At 30.8% G+C, this 17,389-nt stretch overlaps 1 protein-coding gene across 1 annotated transcript; it reads right to left on the reverse strand.

Annotated features, from left to right (window-relative positions):
• Positions 1-5,836: 5,836 nt before the first annotated feature.
• On the reverse strand, positions 5,837-14,774 carry LOC147074276 (uncharacterized). The gene is made up of 5 exons (XM_085943869.1): positions 14,700-14,774; positions 12,587-12,803; positions 11,611-11,785; positions 10,642-10,812; positions 5,837-6,304 (listed from the first exon to the last, which is right to left on the reverse strand). Exons 1-5 carry the CDS (start codon positions 14,767-14,769, stop codon positions 6,158-6,160), a joined length of 780 nt encoding a protein of 259 aa, XP_085799995.1. The 5' UTR covers positions 14,770-14,774; the 3' UTR covers positions 5,837-6,157.
• Positions 14,775-17,389: the final 2,615 nt, after the last annotated feature.

Raw genomic sequence — 17,389 nt, forward strand, 5'->3', positions numbered from 1 at the left:
AAAAAAACTTCTCGAAATTAACGAACTTGTAACAATGTGAGTGATGCCCGGTGATACGCCTAGAATTCGAACAATTAATAATGCGAATAGATAATATCAATATACATTAATTATTCTCCATATTTCACGTGGACAAAGTTGTGGGCGATCGTTAATAAATATGTAGGTACATCTCTTCCACGACGTTTCGGGCTCGTTACAGAGGCCATTCTCAAGATGAATGTGTTGATGTAGTGTAGGTGTGTGAATGCGAATGCCGCAATCGGCGTCGGATGGTCTTGTAATAAGGAATTGGGTGCGATGGACAAATATTAAAATATTAAGATATTGTGTTACACCACCATGATCGTTCCTAAGAGTATAATATATAATATGGGCCTCCATAAAGTGGAGGTTGTATTAAGAGATTTTAATTTTTACGACAGATGAATGTTAGCCACTCGCTCAACCTATTAGGTTCAAACACACATTGAAAGATAATAATATGTGGATGATGATAATTATGTATTAAGTAATGTATTTTTATAGCGCATGTACCTACATGTGTATAAATTTACTGGTAGGTACCAATTGTGTGCAAATTAAACTATTGCGATAATAACTGTTTACACGTAAAAGTGTTGAGTCATCGATCTCATTCTTCAAGCGTAAGCGAGACGCGTTGTTGTCATTTTATGGTGGTATTTCGACTGGTTGTGAAAATTACTAAAAGTCAAAATGTTCAGTGCGGTGTAGTTCGTATTTTTTCCTATAGGTTCGCAACTATCGTTCTACTGCAGAAGCGCAGATATCGCACAACTTCCAACTGTGGCGAGAAAATTCAGAAGCCGCTGAACTTTTTTTAAGGATGTTTATAAATGTCTACAATTAAGAATAACATTATAACTAACCATTTACCTGAATGATCTGCCAGTGAGCCATTTCCGATAAGACCACATGCGTGCTTCATAATGGAAGAGGACAATAATTAGATAGTATCTTCACTTGCTGTTACCAGAGAATTAGAGCAGATAACAGTAGTCGGGAGCTTGCCCCTTACCGGCTGGGCCATTCATATTAATTGTTTAATGTATATAATAATTATTATTGTAAAATATTGTCTGTCTTGATTGTTAAAATATAAACAGTTCTCCACCAAAATTGTTGATTATTGGATTCGTCACCCCCAATCTCAACCCTACCTAAATTCTTGACTTGGCTATATCACTTGTTTGTGGAGTCATGAATAACGAAATTTGTTATTGCATAGAATGCTTACGTTGGGCGAGTCACGTCTCAAAGATGGAGAAAACGTAGCTCCAAATCAACTATCATGCAGTGACGTTCCTATACAAAATGCCGCCCCAATTTTTATATAGTATTTTTTATCATCCTTTCATGACTCTAATATCTAAGAAATGTGTTGTATGGATACATTACTAAATTATATACGTAGGACCACAAAACATACAAAATTAAATTTATAAATATTTTCACCCCAATAAGTATTAAGACGGTAATTCAGTGAAACGGAAAATAATTTTCAACTATTGGTGCGACGAAATTTCGGACTGGCTGTCAATCGGAGAGTGAAAGTCGAGCTGTGAACACGTCAATTTGTTTTGTGATGGCGACGGAGGAATTAATTCTTAAATCGTGTAAATATGACTAAAAAACGTTACCCATTTCTTGAAAAAGAAAACATGTCAATGAATATATTATTATAAATAGTAATAGAACAATAAACATAACATTAAATGGGCGCATGTTGACTTTTTATGACAAATTATGTTTTATTCTGCACGCGTTATTTGCACAATCTTCGCGTCGCGTAGTCACGAGCGTTTTAAACCGTGCCCCAGCTGAAGTATCGCCTTAAGTAAAGGCAATCCGTGTCGCTGATGTCGCCGTGTCTGATGAGTAAAATATTCATCAGAATCACCACCGCCTTGCGCTACAAAGAATTTTCCAAGGTTTTTGCAAGGCGGTTTCATAGGCCCTGGCCGAATAGAAATTAGCAATACCCTATAATATACGTATATACTATATATAATATAATATAGTAGAAGAATAGTTTTCAATAAGGCATATTCTTTCAGCCGGCACAATTTTCATTTGACTAGCATCAAGTTGAGCAGTTTGCGTGCTAAATTCCTTAAAGAGACTTCGATAGTAAATGCGAGGTACCCACAAAGGCGTCTAGAAAAAAAAATCCGTGTCGCTTTTCTTCTTCACAAAAATTGGTAACATTTGTAATGATATCTTTAGCCTGAGAAAACGCAAAGGTTTAGGCATTATTGAATTGATAATCGTTATAATGACGACGAAATGCTTCGATACAGATTGAAGACTAAACTCGTGGACCAGGAGTGGTAGATGGGACGCTCTGTACGACCGCCAACGCAACTTCCTTATGCACTGGTTAATAAGCCAGACAAATATGCAAGGATATCGGACGTCGAAGGCCACTGGAAGTAAACTAGACATCGCGAACCCGACAAAAAAAATTACAGTCATGTTAATTAAAACATTTTGTTTCCAACTAATTTTTTAACGGAAAGATATTTTCGTTGTTACCAAGTTTAGGTACTTTTAACTATTTCTATATGTATCACATTATTCTCCTCGATTTGCCGCCTTTCAAGTAACTGCCGCCCCCAAGCGACGCTCAATCTGCCTACCCTCACGGGACGTCACTGCTATCATGTATATGGTGATCAATGGGCAAATATTTTGAGATTACAGTCACAATTAACCGGTTAAGTGCCCAAAGCGTCTTTGGACGCCCTAATTACACCAATTCTTATGTTAATTACTATCAATTATCTAATTGCGGCATATAAAGGATTAAGTTGTCATATTAGTATATATTTAGAGAAATATGTATCAATAAAAAAATCGCCTCATTTGCTCTCGTATAACTTAAATATGTTTTAATCAAATAGCTCACAATTGAGACACGAAAGAAATTCAAGTTAGATACATACTACGTCATAAAGCTAAATAAAACAATCAAACTTTTCATAATCTAGATTTATATTTGAACAGGTTTATAAGCTAGATAAATATAATTCGACTTTTTTTTTGATCTTTGACACAAGATTAAATGGGTTAGGTTTTTAACCAAATTATTACAAAAATAATTAAAAATGATAATTTTTTTCTTATTCTATATAACAAGGGGTGAAAATAAGTTGTTTTTTTAATTAGTTCAATAACGTTTACAAAGACAGATGTAATCTTATATTATAGTTAGCAAAAGCGAGATATTTTAAAATTTGAGATGTTAACAGAATTGAATGTTTAAAAAAAAATGTTTTTTTTAGACAACCAGCCCAAAGAAACAGATTTATAAAAAGATCGACGTATTTACGTAAAAACAGTAAACCCACAATTTTGAATATTGTCGAAAATGATTGTAATTTATTTAGACATAAAATGAGTGACACAAATATTTATATTTTAATTAAATTTAATGTGAAATTTACGATAATTATTACAAATAATATTGAGCTTTAAACCAAATTATGCTACGGTTCTGAGACGTGACATTATGTGACAAGTGATATCTAGAAGGTATAGATTTTTGAGCAACGAATTTTTGGGTCAATCTTTAAGGATACCATAATATGATAAAGACTACCTTAGAAACGGTAGCCGAATACCCAACTACTGGTAGGTATTATTTTAGTGTCGCTAAATTTCAAAACCAGCCAAGTCCACAATGAATGAATAAGAGAAAAACAGATTTTTTGTTTTCTCAAGTACACGGTCACGAGGGTGAAAGTTTATATTATTTCGATTATAGAATATTTAAAATGAATACGTTCCACATTTCGATAATGCAGAAATGTTAGAAAGCAGTAGTTCTTCAGCAATTCACAAACAAGTCAAAAATACCTAAAGGTGGATTTGGCTGATTTTGAAATCTAGCAACACAATTAAATTATTACTAGAGAAAGAAGACTCCACCTATATCCGTAAGTCAACCAAATATTTAAGCAAGGACAAAATGTCGATATTGTCAATTAATTGTAATTGTAACTTATTTTAACAGTTTTGATTCAGAGATAGGTAATAATTTTTAATAATATACGATTGCTAAAAAATTGTTAAAACAAAGCCTGTATAAGCGTGTTATAAAAATGTCAATTTATACTAAGCTTTACGGTGTGTGGGTTAGATACTTTCTGCTTATATAGTTCATTAATTCAAACATCTTATGTTTCAATAAGAATAATATATTGTATAATATATTAAATTCTTATTTGTGTTGTATGGCATATGTTACGTGCGTATTAATCTAAATAAAAACAGAATACCTACGTATAAAAAATATTTAATACCGTTTAACGATGATTATAACAATTTTAACTTTTATATTTAAGATCGAAAAAATTAACAACTGCCAAGCGTAGATGTATATTGATTTTTAAATTTGGTCGCATTTTTTTTTTACAGATTAGTAATATTATACATATTTTAATAATATAAATTTTAGGGAAAAATCAGTGTGATTTTTAAAATAAGAATAGAATTTTATGTCTAGTTTTTTTTAAAATTTAAAATTACTTTTATATAAAGCGTAGGCATAACAACTATCGCATTTATTAATTTAATTATTTCCTATTGACAAAATTAAAATTTTCAATTAAAAGAATTTAAGATGATTGAGAGAATAATTGAAAAATAAGATAAAAAGTAACATTTTTTGCTTCATTTTATAAATATGTGCAAGAAATTAAAATAATATTTTCAAATACCATAAAAACTGATACCAACGAACAAGTCATTTTAATTTTTGAATATCTGGTAGTATTGTACACATATTTTAATGTAGGTATATTGAAAAAGTTACATGACTTATAAATTTTAAACAGTATCTAACAAAATATGTATTATATTGTACATACTATTTAAAAATTATTGAAAATATAAAATGGCTAATGCTATACACACATTACCATCACGTCACGTAGGCTGATATGCTAGAACCATTCAACATTCAATAAAAAAAACTGACAACCAACAAAAGCATTGTGTCAATTACTTATCATTGGTAGTTCTCTTTCGAACCGCTAAATTCAAAGATACGTGAGAGCACATAATTGAAAAATATGTAATTTTTCAAAAAAAAAAATAAAAAAAGTTCAATCACGCGTGAGGTGACTTTAATATGGTTTTGATAAATTAAGTAAGATTTTTCTAATTTACACTATTTTCGGCACAAAATATGCTACGGGATGAGAGCATCTGTGAAGTAAAACAATATTGCCCACTTTTTGCTCGTAGCGCGAGTATACCGCGAGCTTACGTGCGCTCACATGACGTGATCGTAATATGCTTCTAGCATAAAAAGTATAATTTCACTTTATTCATGATTGGGAGACACACAACTTGGCAAATATAGTGGAAAAATTAAATAAGTCCCCTTAGAGGTATTCGATATTTTGAGAATGGTTTTGAAATAAAGTTATTATTGTTAATTCTAATTTAATTGAATATGAACGTATTAATTGAAATGTTTTATTAATTGAGCTACTACTTCAAATACATACACGTACCTACAATCAAACATTTAATACATTCTTCATTCTATTATTGACATTTTTTTTCTTCTACATTGCTACGTCAAATTTTCTACGCCAGAGCGTAGACATTCTACGCCGTATCCCACTTCTATACTTTTATCGTAGATAATTTCTTCTAGTCATAGTTTTTTTTTAATATTACATTTAAAACAATAAATAATTATATAATAACATCTTTACTTATGTACAGTAAAAAACATTTACCTTTGATTGTTACCATGTATAAAATCTCATCATAAAATGAAAACTAAATGCAAATAATTTTTACAGAAAAAATGGCAGTATATTTTTTGAAGAATTTTATGAATAATACAGGCAAACTTTGTGAGAGCTTATTAAAATTATTTATTTATCATTTTTATATTGATACAAAAAGCACTTATAAGCCAAATCTAAAGATTTTATCAATATAAAAGAATTCGGTTATTTTTGCTCTGCCCATTTAGTAAATGACATTACGATATATCCATTTGTCTTTTTGATAATTTTGAAATCCGTCCAAATTTTCTGGCGACATAATTTTCCGTTTTAAATAAAACGTCAGACTTTGTTTTACATTAAAGAGTTATTTTTAGTCTTTTTCTTGGTCAGCAATTATTGGTGATTGACGGAGATTGATTCGACTTGAGTATCATGCGGTAAATGCAAAGCGCAGCCAGTGCTGCGGCTGCCGTCAAAGCAGCTAGCGTTGCGGCCTCTTCGCGCGTTCCTCTGCCGTCGCGAACTACGCAGCTCTGGAAAACAAAAACAATAAAATCATCACTAGAAAATAAACAGTTGCCCTGCGGCAGGTCTTGGCTGAACAAAGGCTAGAGGTATAGGGCGATAAAACTGAATCCTAACAGTGGAAATTATTACTGTTGGCAGTGGCAGCTACTCTAAAACCATACAAATACACAGCACTCCTTAAACAATATAAAATAAAACATTACTCAATGCATGACATTGGTATTCATAATAAACAGTAATCAGTCATTTACCACACAGTAATTTGTAATTATTCACGTTGATGATTATGTTTCCAACAATAATTACAGTTGTAGTTTTATCAGTGATTATGTTTTTGTTTAAAGTATAAGTCGTCAGCTGAATGCAGAACTATTCTAACTCACATTTGAAATATTTTGCAGAAGAGTTTTTTGAAACAGCCTACTTCAGTTATTTATTATTTATATGTGTGTGCAACATTTTTTTCATCAATAATCCTTCTATAATATGATGCATCCATTTATCCATAAAGATAATAAATGATTTCAGTAAGTTGTTTCAAAAAACTCTCACCTCAAAAATTTCAAATGTAAGTTAGAATAGTTCTGCATTCAGCTGACGAAGTGTTTTATGATATTACATTATTTACTATAGTGATAAAGTAAAGGAAATCACCTAATTCAAAAAACAACATTTTAATTGACTTTAATTCAATTATTGTGGTATATTTTTAGTGAACCCCTATACCAATGAATGCTGAAAACCACTAGTCACCACTGACTGTTATTAGATAGACCCTCATAAATCGTCTGGTGTTTGAATTTAGAACTAATTACAGTATAAAAAGTATTGAATGGTATGTCAAATGTTAGAATGTGGCACCTTCACTCAGCGGATAACTTATACTGGTGGATCTATAGTACTAAACATATGGACAGCCAGTAGCAGTGCAGTGGTAAATACTTTAACATTTGATACAGAAGATGGCGGTGAATACTGTATTTCTAATATAATAAGGGATAACATAAAGTATTCCAGAGTATGTACGACCCTAGTGTGACGACGAAGAAGAAGAAGATGATTACAAAACTATTAAAAATTAATGCCCATACATTTAGTAGATTGTAGTTCCCGATTATTGTTAGTTAGACACGACTATTTAATTTTAATTGTGTACCCAATTAAAGAAAAGTCAATATTTTTTTCCTTTATGTTTTTTTATTATTCGACGTTTGTAGCTACTAGTAAGTAATATCATGACCTTACTGTAGAGTATTATGGATCATTTTTCATCACGCAATGCGCTCATTTTGGAACAGTGTGTTCTGGACATGACTTAACGATTTGTGCGTATTTTTTAATTTCTAGGCAAGTTGTTTATAATAATATGTTGCTGTGGATTCTATTCCATATAAAATGTGTGTGAAAATGTTAAAACAAGTATGGTTGGAGCAAAATAATACAATATAACTTTGCGATCTATTTTATATATATAACGATACCAGTATAGTTTGTTTGTATTAAAAATTACTGGTTTGTTACGTTCACAATATGACAGTAATTATTATTATAAACAAGTTGCATTATAAACATTACATATAAATATATACAAAACTGTATTATAAAGAAAACTATTCAGAAATAGCTACGAGCAGAGTCTACGGCAGCGATTTCCAAACTGGGGGGCGCGCCCCCTAGGGAGGCGCGAAAAGTTTAACACAATAATGTAGCCACAGGTTTGCAATTTGCAAGTGCATAGTTTATAAAACGGCAGCTAGTTATAAACTACATAAAAAACAGTCCTATAAAAGTTAGGTTATTTGCAAACCTGTATGAAGATACGGAGACTAATTGTATTATACCTCATTTCTATACTATTGTAGATGGCTCCCACAAGAGGGGGGCTAACAGGGCTTCAGCCTGGGGACCCGGCGTTGCGGATCGAACAGTTAAGTGAGATAAACACACCGCACAAATTCGTTCTATAATTAAAGCTGTTTCGGTTACAGATTATTAGCATTTTATAATATATGTGTATGAATGATATAATTTGATGTGATTGTGTGGTGTGTGTGATTGATGATAATTCACATGTAGAATTTTATTTTCTAATTATATATAGTGTATTTCCTGACTAATAAAAATGGCTATATGGAAACAAAAACCTTCAATTTTGGTTGAATCGAACTGAAGAATAATATAATACATTGTCAAGAAAAGCAATGCAAGTGGGTACTGCTACCATTCGTAACATCATATTTATGCAAAACGGAATTTTCTGCAATAGATGCAATGAAATCCATATATCGAGCCCGTTTAGTATAAAAAAAGCACTTTGTGTAAAAATGTATTCAATGAAATAAAGGGTGGGGGAGGCACCAAGATTAGATTGTTTTAAAAGAGAGGCGTAGTGTCGTCAAGTTTGGAAACCACTGGTCTAAGGAGTGAGTTAAACGAACCGTATTTAAAAAACATATCGTTACCTCAATACTATTACTAGATAACTTGATTTTCACTGTTTTTGAGACACCTATTGAATATAATTCTACATTTCCTTCTCTACAAAATGATCAAACTAGGTAAGTCAGAAGTTAATGGGAACTGTAACTGAAATACATGTATTCATTTATTCTTATTATGTTATTCATATCGTCACCTTAATACTACAACTAGATAACTTGATTTTTACTGTTTTTGAGATCGCTATTGAATATGATTCTACATTTCCTTATCTACAAAATGATGAAACTATGTAAGTCATAAGTAAATGGTAACTATATAATTTTTGTGTTTAAAAATATTAGATAACTTTAAAACCACAAATGCGTTAAATAAATAAAATAATACATCTAAAATATTTTTTTCATACAATTCAATATGATTTAATTGTTCCCAATTAGACAAGTACAATTTTCCATTTTATAACATTTTTATTAGCTCGTATTCTTGTTTATCCGGTGGTTGTTGTCCAGTACAAATCTTGCAATCGATTTTTAACTAACTTCCCGACTAGCTAGACATTTGAAACTTTTAGAATATATCAGAACACGATGCCAATGCATTCTTTTAGCAATCTTTAAGCAGCATTGAATTAATTTTCAGTTAATTCTGTTTTGTATAGAAAGTTATTTCATAAAAATCCGTAAAAAGTAAAAGACTATTATTGGTTGCTAAGGGGGTGGTCCTAGCAACTAAATTATTAATATATACGTGTGTTACTATGGAAATCAAAATGACATTTCAGTATTCTATATTTGTTTGTTTGTTTGTTTTCTATTTATTTCATATTATCAATTACAAGTTTGAGCATATGGAGCATAGTAATTCAACAGAAAATTTAAAAACGTTGTATATGAAAAGATCTTTTTATCTTGTAATTTTATTTTAAATAATAATTATAGCCTGGATTTATGTTAATCAAGTGAAGTTTAAATGTAATTTCCCCAACAATGAATGACCAAATCAGAGTTATCTAGTTATAGTATTGAGGTAACGATATATTATATTCTTACCAATTTTATTCGCTAATCCGGTGGTATCCAATTGGTACAACCAATAGCAGGTTAATTTACATATTGGAGGAAAAAAAAACTAATAGTTACTCCTGATTAATTAAATGGTTATGAGGGTCAAATGGATTAATATTAGCAAATATGGTGAATACAGATTTCATTTAAATAAATAATGATCAATAATAACTTATAAATTGCAGTATCTAAGCAAGTCAAGAGAAAGTTAGTTGGATAAACCCACGTATGATATCCATACAGCTTCGAGTAAAGAACTTAAAAATATGTTATCCAGCATAAGGTGGTACTATTAATGAGCCCAAGCAATCGACTCACCACCAAACCTGATTGCAACTAATGAATTAATAATTACAAGATAAAAAGAACTTTTTATATAGATATAAATACTGAATAAATATAGAATACTGAAATGTCATTTTGACATTTCACATTGATTTCAATATTAACCATTAATAGTGTTATACTTTTTACGATTTTTTTCCGAAGTAACTTTCCGTACACAACAGAATTAACTGAAAATGAATTCAATTTTGTATTAAAAGAATGCATTGTCACCGTGCTCTGATATATTTTATAAGTTTTAAATGTCTAGCTAGTCGGGAAGATAGTTAAAAAAATCGATTGCAAGATTTGTATTGGACAAACAAGAAAAAAAATGTACTAGACAAACAAGAATACGAGCTAATAAAGACGTGGTAAAATAGTGTGTTACACTAAGGGCATGAAATATGCCAAAATTCATACACATTTGTAGATATTATTTAATATACCTTGCCGCAATTTTGATGATTTCAAATAAATAATAAATCTTTGATTGGAATTGAAATATTTACCCATCCACCATGTCTTGCAACCCAAGGAGTCGCACAGTCGGCGATGTGTTTGGCAGCCCAGTGAGTGAGGCGGCAGAAGTGAGCTCGTAATCCACTCCTCAAGGCCAAGGCTGACAGGTCTGTCAGGAAATTGAATAAGGCCAGCACTCTTTCTAAAGTCGCCCCTCCTTCCTGAAATATTTCAACGTTATTAATAGTCAATCCTGCATCGTGTGAATATTGTTATGATAAACATTTAAATGTGACAAGTACTCCTCAGAATTTCTAGGTTTTTTTACCATTCGATTGAGATCAATGGTAAACATAGCAGATGACAACACATTTCGTGGTTTAAAAAAATCGCAACTCTACTGTACTGTTCCGAGTAGCAGATAACAAAGAAAAAATAACCCTGATGGTGTCCTACATTCGTTAGGGGATGGCACGATGAGAAGATGAAAGTAACGTGTAAATCTGGTACATACTCTTCAGTTTTCTGGTGGAAACAATTTGAGGTAAGTATTATACATTAAACGCTACAGTATAATATGCAGTAGTCGTTGGTTTTGTGAGAGGATTATTTTAAATAAGGTAATTTTATTTTAGGACTTCAGAAAACTTATACTGTATAAATAATGGATACTGCTCTGTCTTCAAAATAAAGCTACATTTATTATAATACAACAAGATGGAAAATCTAGTTGAACAAGAAGCCATTGGTATGTCTTGCAAGTCTCAATTACTGCGACTAGAGATTTGTATTAAAAGAATGCCTGATGGCAGGACACAAAAACACTGAAACTGTGTATTAACTGTATGAAAGAAGACACGAACAAGATAAAATGACCAATAAACTACAGAAGATTAGCGAGTGATAGAAGCTGATGGAAGACACTCTTGTTTAGCATGAAAAATCTTGTCCTAAAATGCAAATCAAACTGTGTGGTCATCAGTTACATGGTATGATAAAGAAGACATTATAAAATATACCTGGAATAGGGTTTGGAGTGTGTGCTGAAATGTGGGATAATCAAGAGCTGCCAACTGTATGGCGTTAGCTCGTATGCGAAGAGCAGCTCGTCTTGGTGTCAGAGAATAGCGCTTTGCAGCTCTCCACATGGCTCTTCCTTCCCACCACCATGACCATAAACCGGTGAATTCACATCTGGAAGAAAGATAAATTCCTTTTGTATAAATTTTATATTTTCTGACGTTTAAATTTAATGCCAATAGAAATGGCGTATTTCAAAAAAATACAACCTTATTCTTAGGTCAATAATTATTATATAACAATCGTTATTCGTAAGATGTTTTTATCACATTTGAATGGCCAAAAACATAGCTTATATAATCCGTATCTTTAAAATTATCTTCAAATGTGTTTATCGTGCCCATTTTTTTTGAATAATACAATTCCTAATTATTGTAAAATTTGAGATCACAGAGATTATAAATGTATTTTTTATCGTAAATATTTCACTATATATTGTTAACAACAATTTTACAAATAGTTTTATAAATGCGTTTCAAAATTAATAAATCCAAAAAATCTTAACACCACTGCACATGGATGTACTGAAATATGACTATATTCCAAAATATTAGATCGAGAGGTTTAAAAGAATACTATTTTATGTAATAAAAATACTTTATGCAGTCATCAAATGTTTAAAATAAATGTAAAGGATAATACGACTTCAAAATTATATAAATAGATTATCTACAACGCTTTAAGAATGTCCAGGCTTATGCTCTGAAAATTCCATAAAAGCTTCATTTTGACCTACGTATGCGCATGTGGTCCCTTAAGACGTTGTATAATAAAATTATTTGTCTCAATGGTATCTTATATTGTTTGAATTAAAAAAATCTGTATCAGGACATTCTTTCAGAAATTGCCCATGTTTCATTTAAATAATTGACAGAAATCAATATATTATGTTACAAAATGTAATAGAATTTTCACCTAAGTGGTAAATGGGCACACGCTGGCGGTCTCAAACCAGTGGCTCTCATTTCACTAAGCAGGAAGGCCCTGTACAGTCTTAGACCGTGGACAGCATCGGGTCCGGACTCCTCGCACACTGCCCAGTGACCGCCGCAGCCCCGTTCTTCATCAACGGAAAGCTGTCGACGAAGAGGGGCCCTGGACTCACGTTCGTCCAAAGAAACCACGCTGCGAACTGAAAGAAGAATACAACACATTTTAAGACAATCTAGTATTTCAATTTTATTTTAATTCATTAATAATAAAATAAAACACAATATGTAATACTTATTCCGTTTATTAATATTCAGGACCGGTATCGTCTTCTCTAGTTCAGCTTTCTCAACTGATATTCCATTGAAGCGGCCGAAACAGGTATTAATTATTATTAAACTAAGTGGAATAAGTACTTTAATATTGTATATACATAACTTGAAAACACCTCAGATACCCACTCGAAAAAATAATATTTGAAAAAAGTACGAAAGTCGACGGGATTTGAACCCGTATAAACATTCGTGTCACGCCAATTAGGATGCTCCTAGCATAACCGGTTAATGCACAGATTTGCGATACCAATGGTTATACAGGTTCAAATCCCGTCGAGCTTCGTATTTTTCTCAAATATGATTTTTTCTAGCGGGTATTATTATATATCTGAGGTGTTTTTTATATTATGTATGTTCAATATGTGGAATGTTACATTCTAAAAATCTTGTGAATTATTCATTGAATAAACAAAATGGGTTATTAAAAACTATATACTGTGTTTTATTTTAATTAATACAATGTATTTCGGCTAGTAAAGTAATTAGTTTCTTTCAGTTAAAAACAAAAGAAAACGGTATTTTTTATTCTACTGTCATATTATAATGACAGAATTTGAATTTGACTGACAATTTTGTTAAAATGGAGTTGATCATTTTCTATAACATTTCTTTAAAAAAATAGCAAAAATATTTATATTAGTCACGGTTGAATGATTAAAAAGATATATAAAGAGGCAATAGCACATTTTCTTCTAAGCAAATAATGGCAATCGGCCTAAAACATTACAGAATCACGTGAATTAAATACCATATAATGTGTTTTATTGTATTTAAAAAAGTGTAATCATAATAAATTGTTTCATTATAAATTATATCTCAATATTTAGATTCATTTATCTAATAGTTACGAGTATCTTATATTATAGAGTAATTGTATATGCTTATATTTTGAGATATATATTGTGTTTAAATTAGAAAAATGGTGTGATCTATATAAATTTGAGTGTATACATCTTCAGTATAATATGTTATAATCAACAGATTATTAATTAATCGTGTAAATGCGTGTTAATATTAATTAATAATAAAAGGTATATTATATGCAGTTTATTAAAAAGGTACCCAAATTTGGAAATAGATGAATAAGTCAATATATATATATATATTCTAATGGATTTCAGTATTATAATATTCCATTCGAGGAGTCATTTTTTGCGACCCGAGTTTCGCCTTTCGGAATCTTCAGACACTGTGTACACTCACCAAAACACACACTGACAACGAACACTATTAACTCTAACTTATATAACAAATCAATACAATAAAGTAGTTTAAAACTTTATCACCTACCTATTAAGTCGAGGATCAAATAAAAAAATAAAACAAAAAAATTATTAATAGTTGAAGTGTTTGTAAAAAACCCCTACCTTATCAATAATAATACACTGGATAAGCGTATATATATATATTTAATTGATTTTTAAATAAAGGCATATTTTACCTACATATTTTAACCGTTTAATTCTACTTACATATATATAAACAGAGCTGTTTTATATTACTCAATATAAAACTACATTAGAATATCATAATATGTAACCATTCATATAACAACATATTTATAATGAAATCTAATAATAGCTAATTTAATGAATAAATAAGCAACCTTTTAGTTATTTTGGGAACATTTTGTAAATATTGTTATCCGGATATCAACCTGTTATAAAGCAGAAAATAATATAATACATTTAACATTATTCACTATATTTGATAGCGTGAAGCTTGATTGAATATTGTGTGGGGAAATATGTAATAAAACTCACTTCTCATGTTGGCATTGTTTTTCGAGGCTGTCAGGCCACCCTCGTGACAACTGTCATGCTCGTCCGCCATCTTTGACCGCCATACTGCCCTCTGAGTTTTCTCGCGCACGCGCACCCCGAGATTCGGCTTCTCAATCATTTTCACACTGGAAAACTACAAAGAAAACTCTCTGCACTAGTAATATGGTGGTACTGTTTTTGATCAAACGTTTGAGCGACAGTGACGATCATGAGCAGTGCAACCCTTTAGTAGAGCTGATTTTAAGGCTGTAGAAAATTCTATTTGCGTTTTAAATAAATATATTAATATTTAAAATAAAATCTATTATAGGTTTAGTACTACTTTAATTAAAACAGTGTCTACCAATAATTTACAGTTGGAACCATTATGATGATAAATATATATTAAAATTAGTTTAACTTAGTTATGTCCTTTGGTCACATTTCATTAATACTTGATTTATCTATATGTTGGTCACTTTGTTTGTAACGAATAGCTGTCTTTCTTTGACGCACGCACGCGTCTTTGTTGCGCGATCGCATACATAGAACTCGCAACTCATGTTGTTTTGTTTTTAAATAAATAAACAAATGAATTTTCATTCCGTCTATTATTTCGTTCTAAATAATGATTGAAATAATGACTAACATCCAATACTCGTATCCTCTCTATCAATATAACACATCTCCCACCATTTGTTAAGGGGGGACATGCTCGTCGAAGGTCAAAATTGAGTTTTTATTGTATTTTCAAACCATGATCCTGGACACTCCATAAACGTTGTAGATAATCTATTTATATAATTTTGAAGCCTTATTATCTTTTATAGTTATTTTAAACATTTGATGACTGCATAAAGTATTTTTGTTACATAAAATAGTATTCTTTTAAACCTCTCGCTCTAATGTTTTAGAATATAGTCATATTTCGGTACATAACTGTGCAGTGGTGTTAAGATTTTTTACATTTATTAATTTTTAGACGCATTTATAAAACCATTAGTATAATTTATTACGAGATAATTTTTGTAAAATATTCACGATAAAAAATTATATTGATAATCTCTGTGATCCCAAATTTGACAAGAATTAGGCATTTTATTATTCAAAAAATCGGCAAGATTAACACATTTGAAGATGATTCTAAAGATATTTATTATAAGCTATGTTTTTGACCATTCAAGTATGATAAACATCTTATGAATAATGATTGCTTTATAATAATTATTGACCTAAGAATAAGGTAGTGTTTTTTTGAAATACGACATTTCTTTTGGCATTCCCCAGTGGTTAAGCTACAACATATGGCCGTAGCCATAAATTGACAAACTATAATTAAAGTAGGGACTAAAATTATGTTAACGCGCGTGTTTGAACATGTACCTAACCGATTTTTTTTTATTTTTTTTTAAACGGTACATGTTCAAACACGCGCGTCAATATCATTTTACTCCCTACTTCAATTATAGTTTGTCAATTTATGGCTACGGCCGTATGTTGTAGCTTAACTACTGGGGAATGACAAAAGAAATGGCGTATTTCAAAAAAACACTACCTTATTCTTAGGTCAATAATTATTATAAAGCAATCAATTATCACATTTGAATGGTCAAAAACATAGCTTATAATAAATATCTTTAGAATCATCTTCAAATGTGTTAATCTTGCCGATTTTTTGAATAATAAAATGCCTAATTCTTGTCAAATTTGGGATCACAGAGATTATCAATATAATTTTTTATCGTGAATATTTTACAAAAATTATCTCGTAATAAATTATACTAATGGTTTTATAAATGCGTTTAAAAATTAATAAATGTAAAAAATTTTAACACCACTGCACAGTTATGTACCGAAATATGACTATATTCTAAAACATTAGAGCGAGAGGTTTAAAAGAATACTATTTTATGTAACAAAAATACTTTATGCAGTCATCAAATGTTTAAAATAACTATAAAGGATAATAAGGCTTCAAAATTATATAAATAGATTATCTACAACGTTTAAGGAGTGTCCAGGATCATGGTTTGAAAATACAATAAAAACTCAATTTTGACCTACGACGAGCACGTGGGCCGTTAAAGATGTGTTTTTGTGGATGTATTCATGAAAGTCATTGTAATTAATTAATTTATTCGCGCTTTGAAATATTTAATTTTTGTTCGAAATCCTAGGTTAGGGATTCACCACCGTACAGACCTACAAAATTATCTGTAGAATGGCCAAAAATGGAACTACAAACTACCATAGGACACCGTTTTGAAAATTTCATTCGAATGTCAGATTTTGTCCAGTTACGAGTCTTGATTGGGTAATTTTCGACAGTGGCTCCCCCACCCTATTCTTCAGATAAGTTTTTAGATCTGTACGTTAATAATAATCGCCTAATTACGAAAATTTGAATAGAGCATTTTTCTCTGCTGACACATAATAATGTTAATCTGTCATACATTTTCATGCATTTCACTCCTGCTTCAGCCGTAATTTTAGTACGAATTTTGGCTTGACTGACGGGTCTGACCATCGTTTTCAAATACATTTTAATATTTTTAAATACATACATTATTTCAATTTAATGTTAAACTCCAGCAGAAGATTTACAAAACAAATACATATTGAAATATTTGCTTTAATTGCTTGCGAGTGGAGTGAGCAAGTTTAATTTTATTAAATTATTTAAGTACACA

The sequence above is a fragment of the Rhyacophila brunnea genome, unplaced genomic scaffold (genome assembly GCF_057557595.1).
Source record: "Rhyacophila brunnea isolate RB1 unplaced genomic scaffold, BYU_Rbru_1.0 scaffold_16, whole genome shotgun sequence".
Taxonomy (NCBI): Eukaryota; Metazoa; Arthropoda; class Insecta; order Trichoptera; family Rhyacophilidae; genus Rhyacophila; species Rhyacophila brunnea.

Excerpts from the sequence above, each read along its gene's own strand:
- LOC147074276 (XM_085943869.1), bottom strand. The coding sequence starts at position 14,769 with ATGGCGGACGAGCATGACAGTTGTCACGAGGGTGGCCTGACAGCCTCG. Across the intron at positions 12,804-14,699 it reads AAACAATGCCAACATGAGAA|TTCGCAGCGTGGTTTCTTTG; the intron begins GTGAGTTTTATT and ends TTCTTCTTTCAG. Across the intron at positions 10,813-11,610 it reads CACTCCAAACCCTATTCCAG|GAAGGAGGGGCGACTTTAGA; the intron begins GTATATTTTATA and ends GAAATATTTCAG.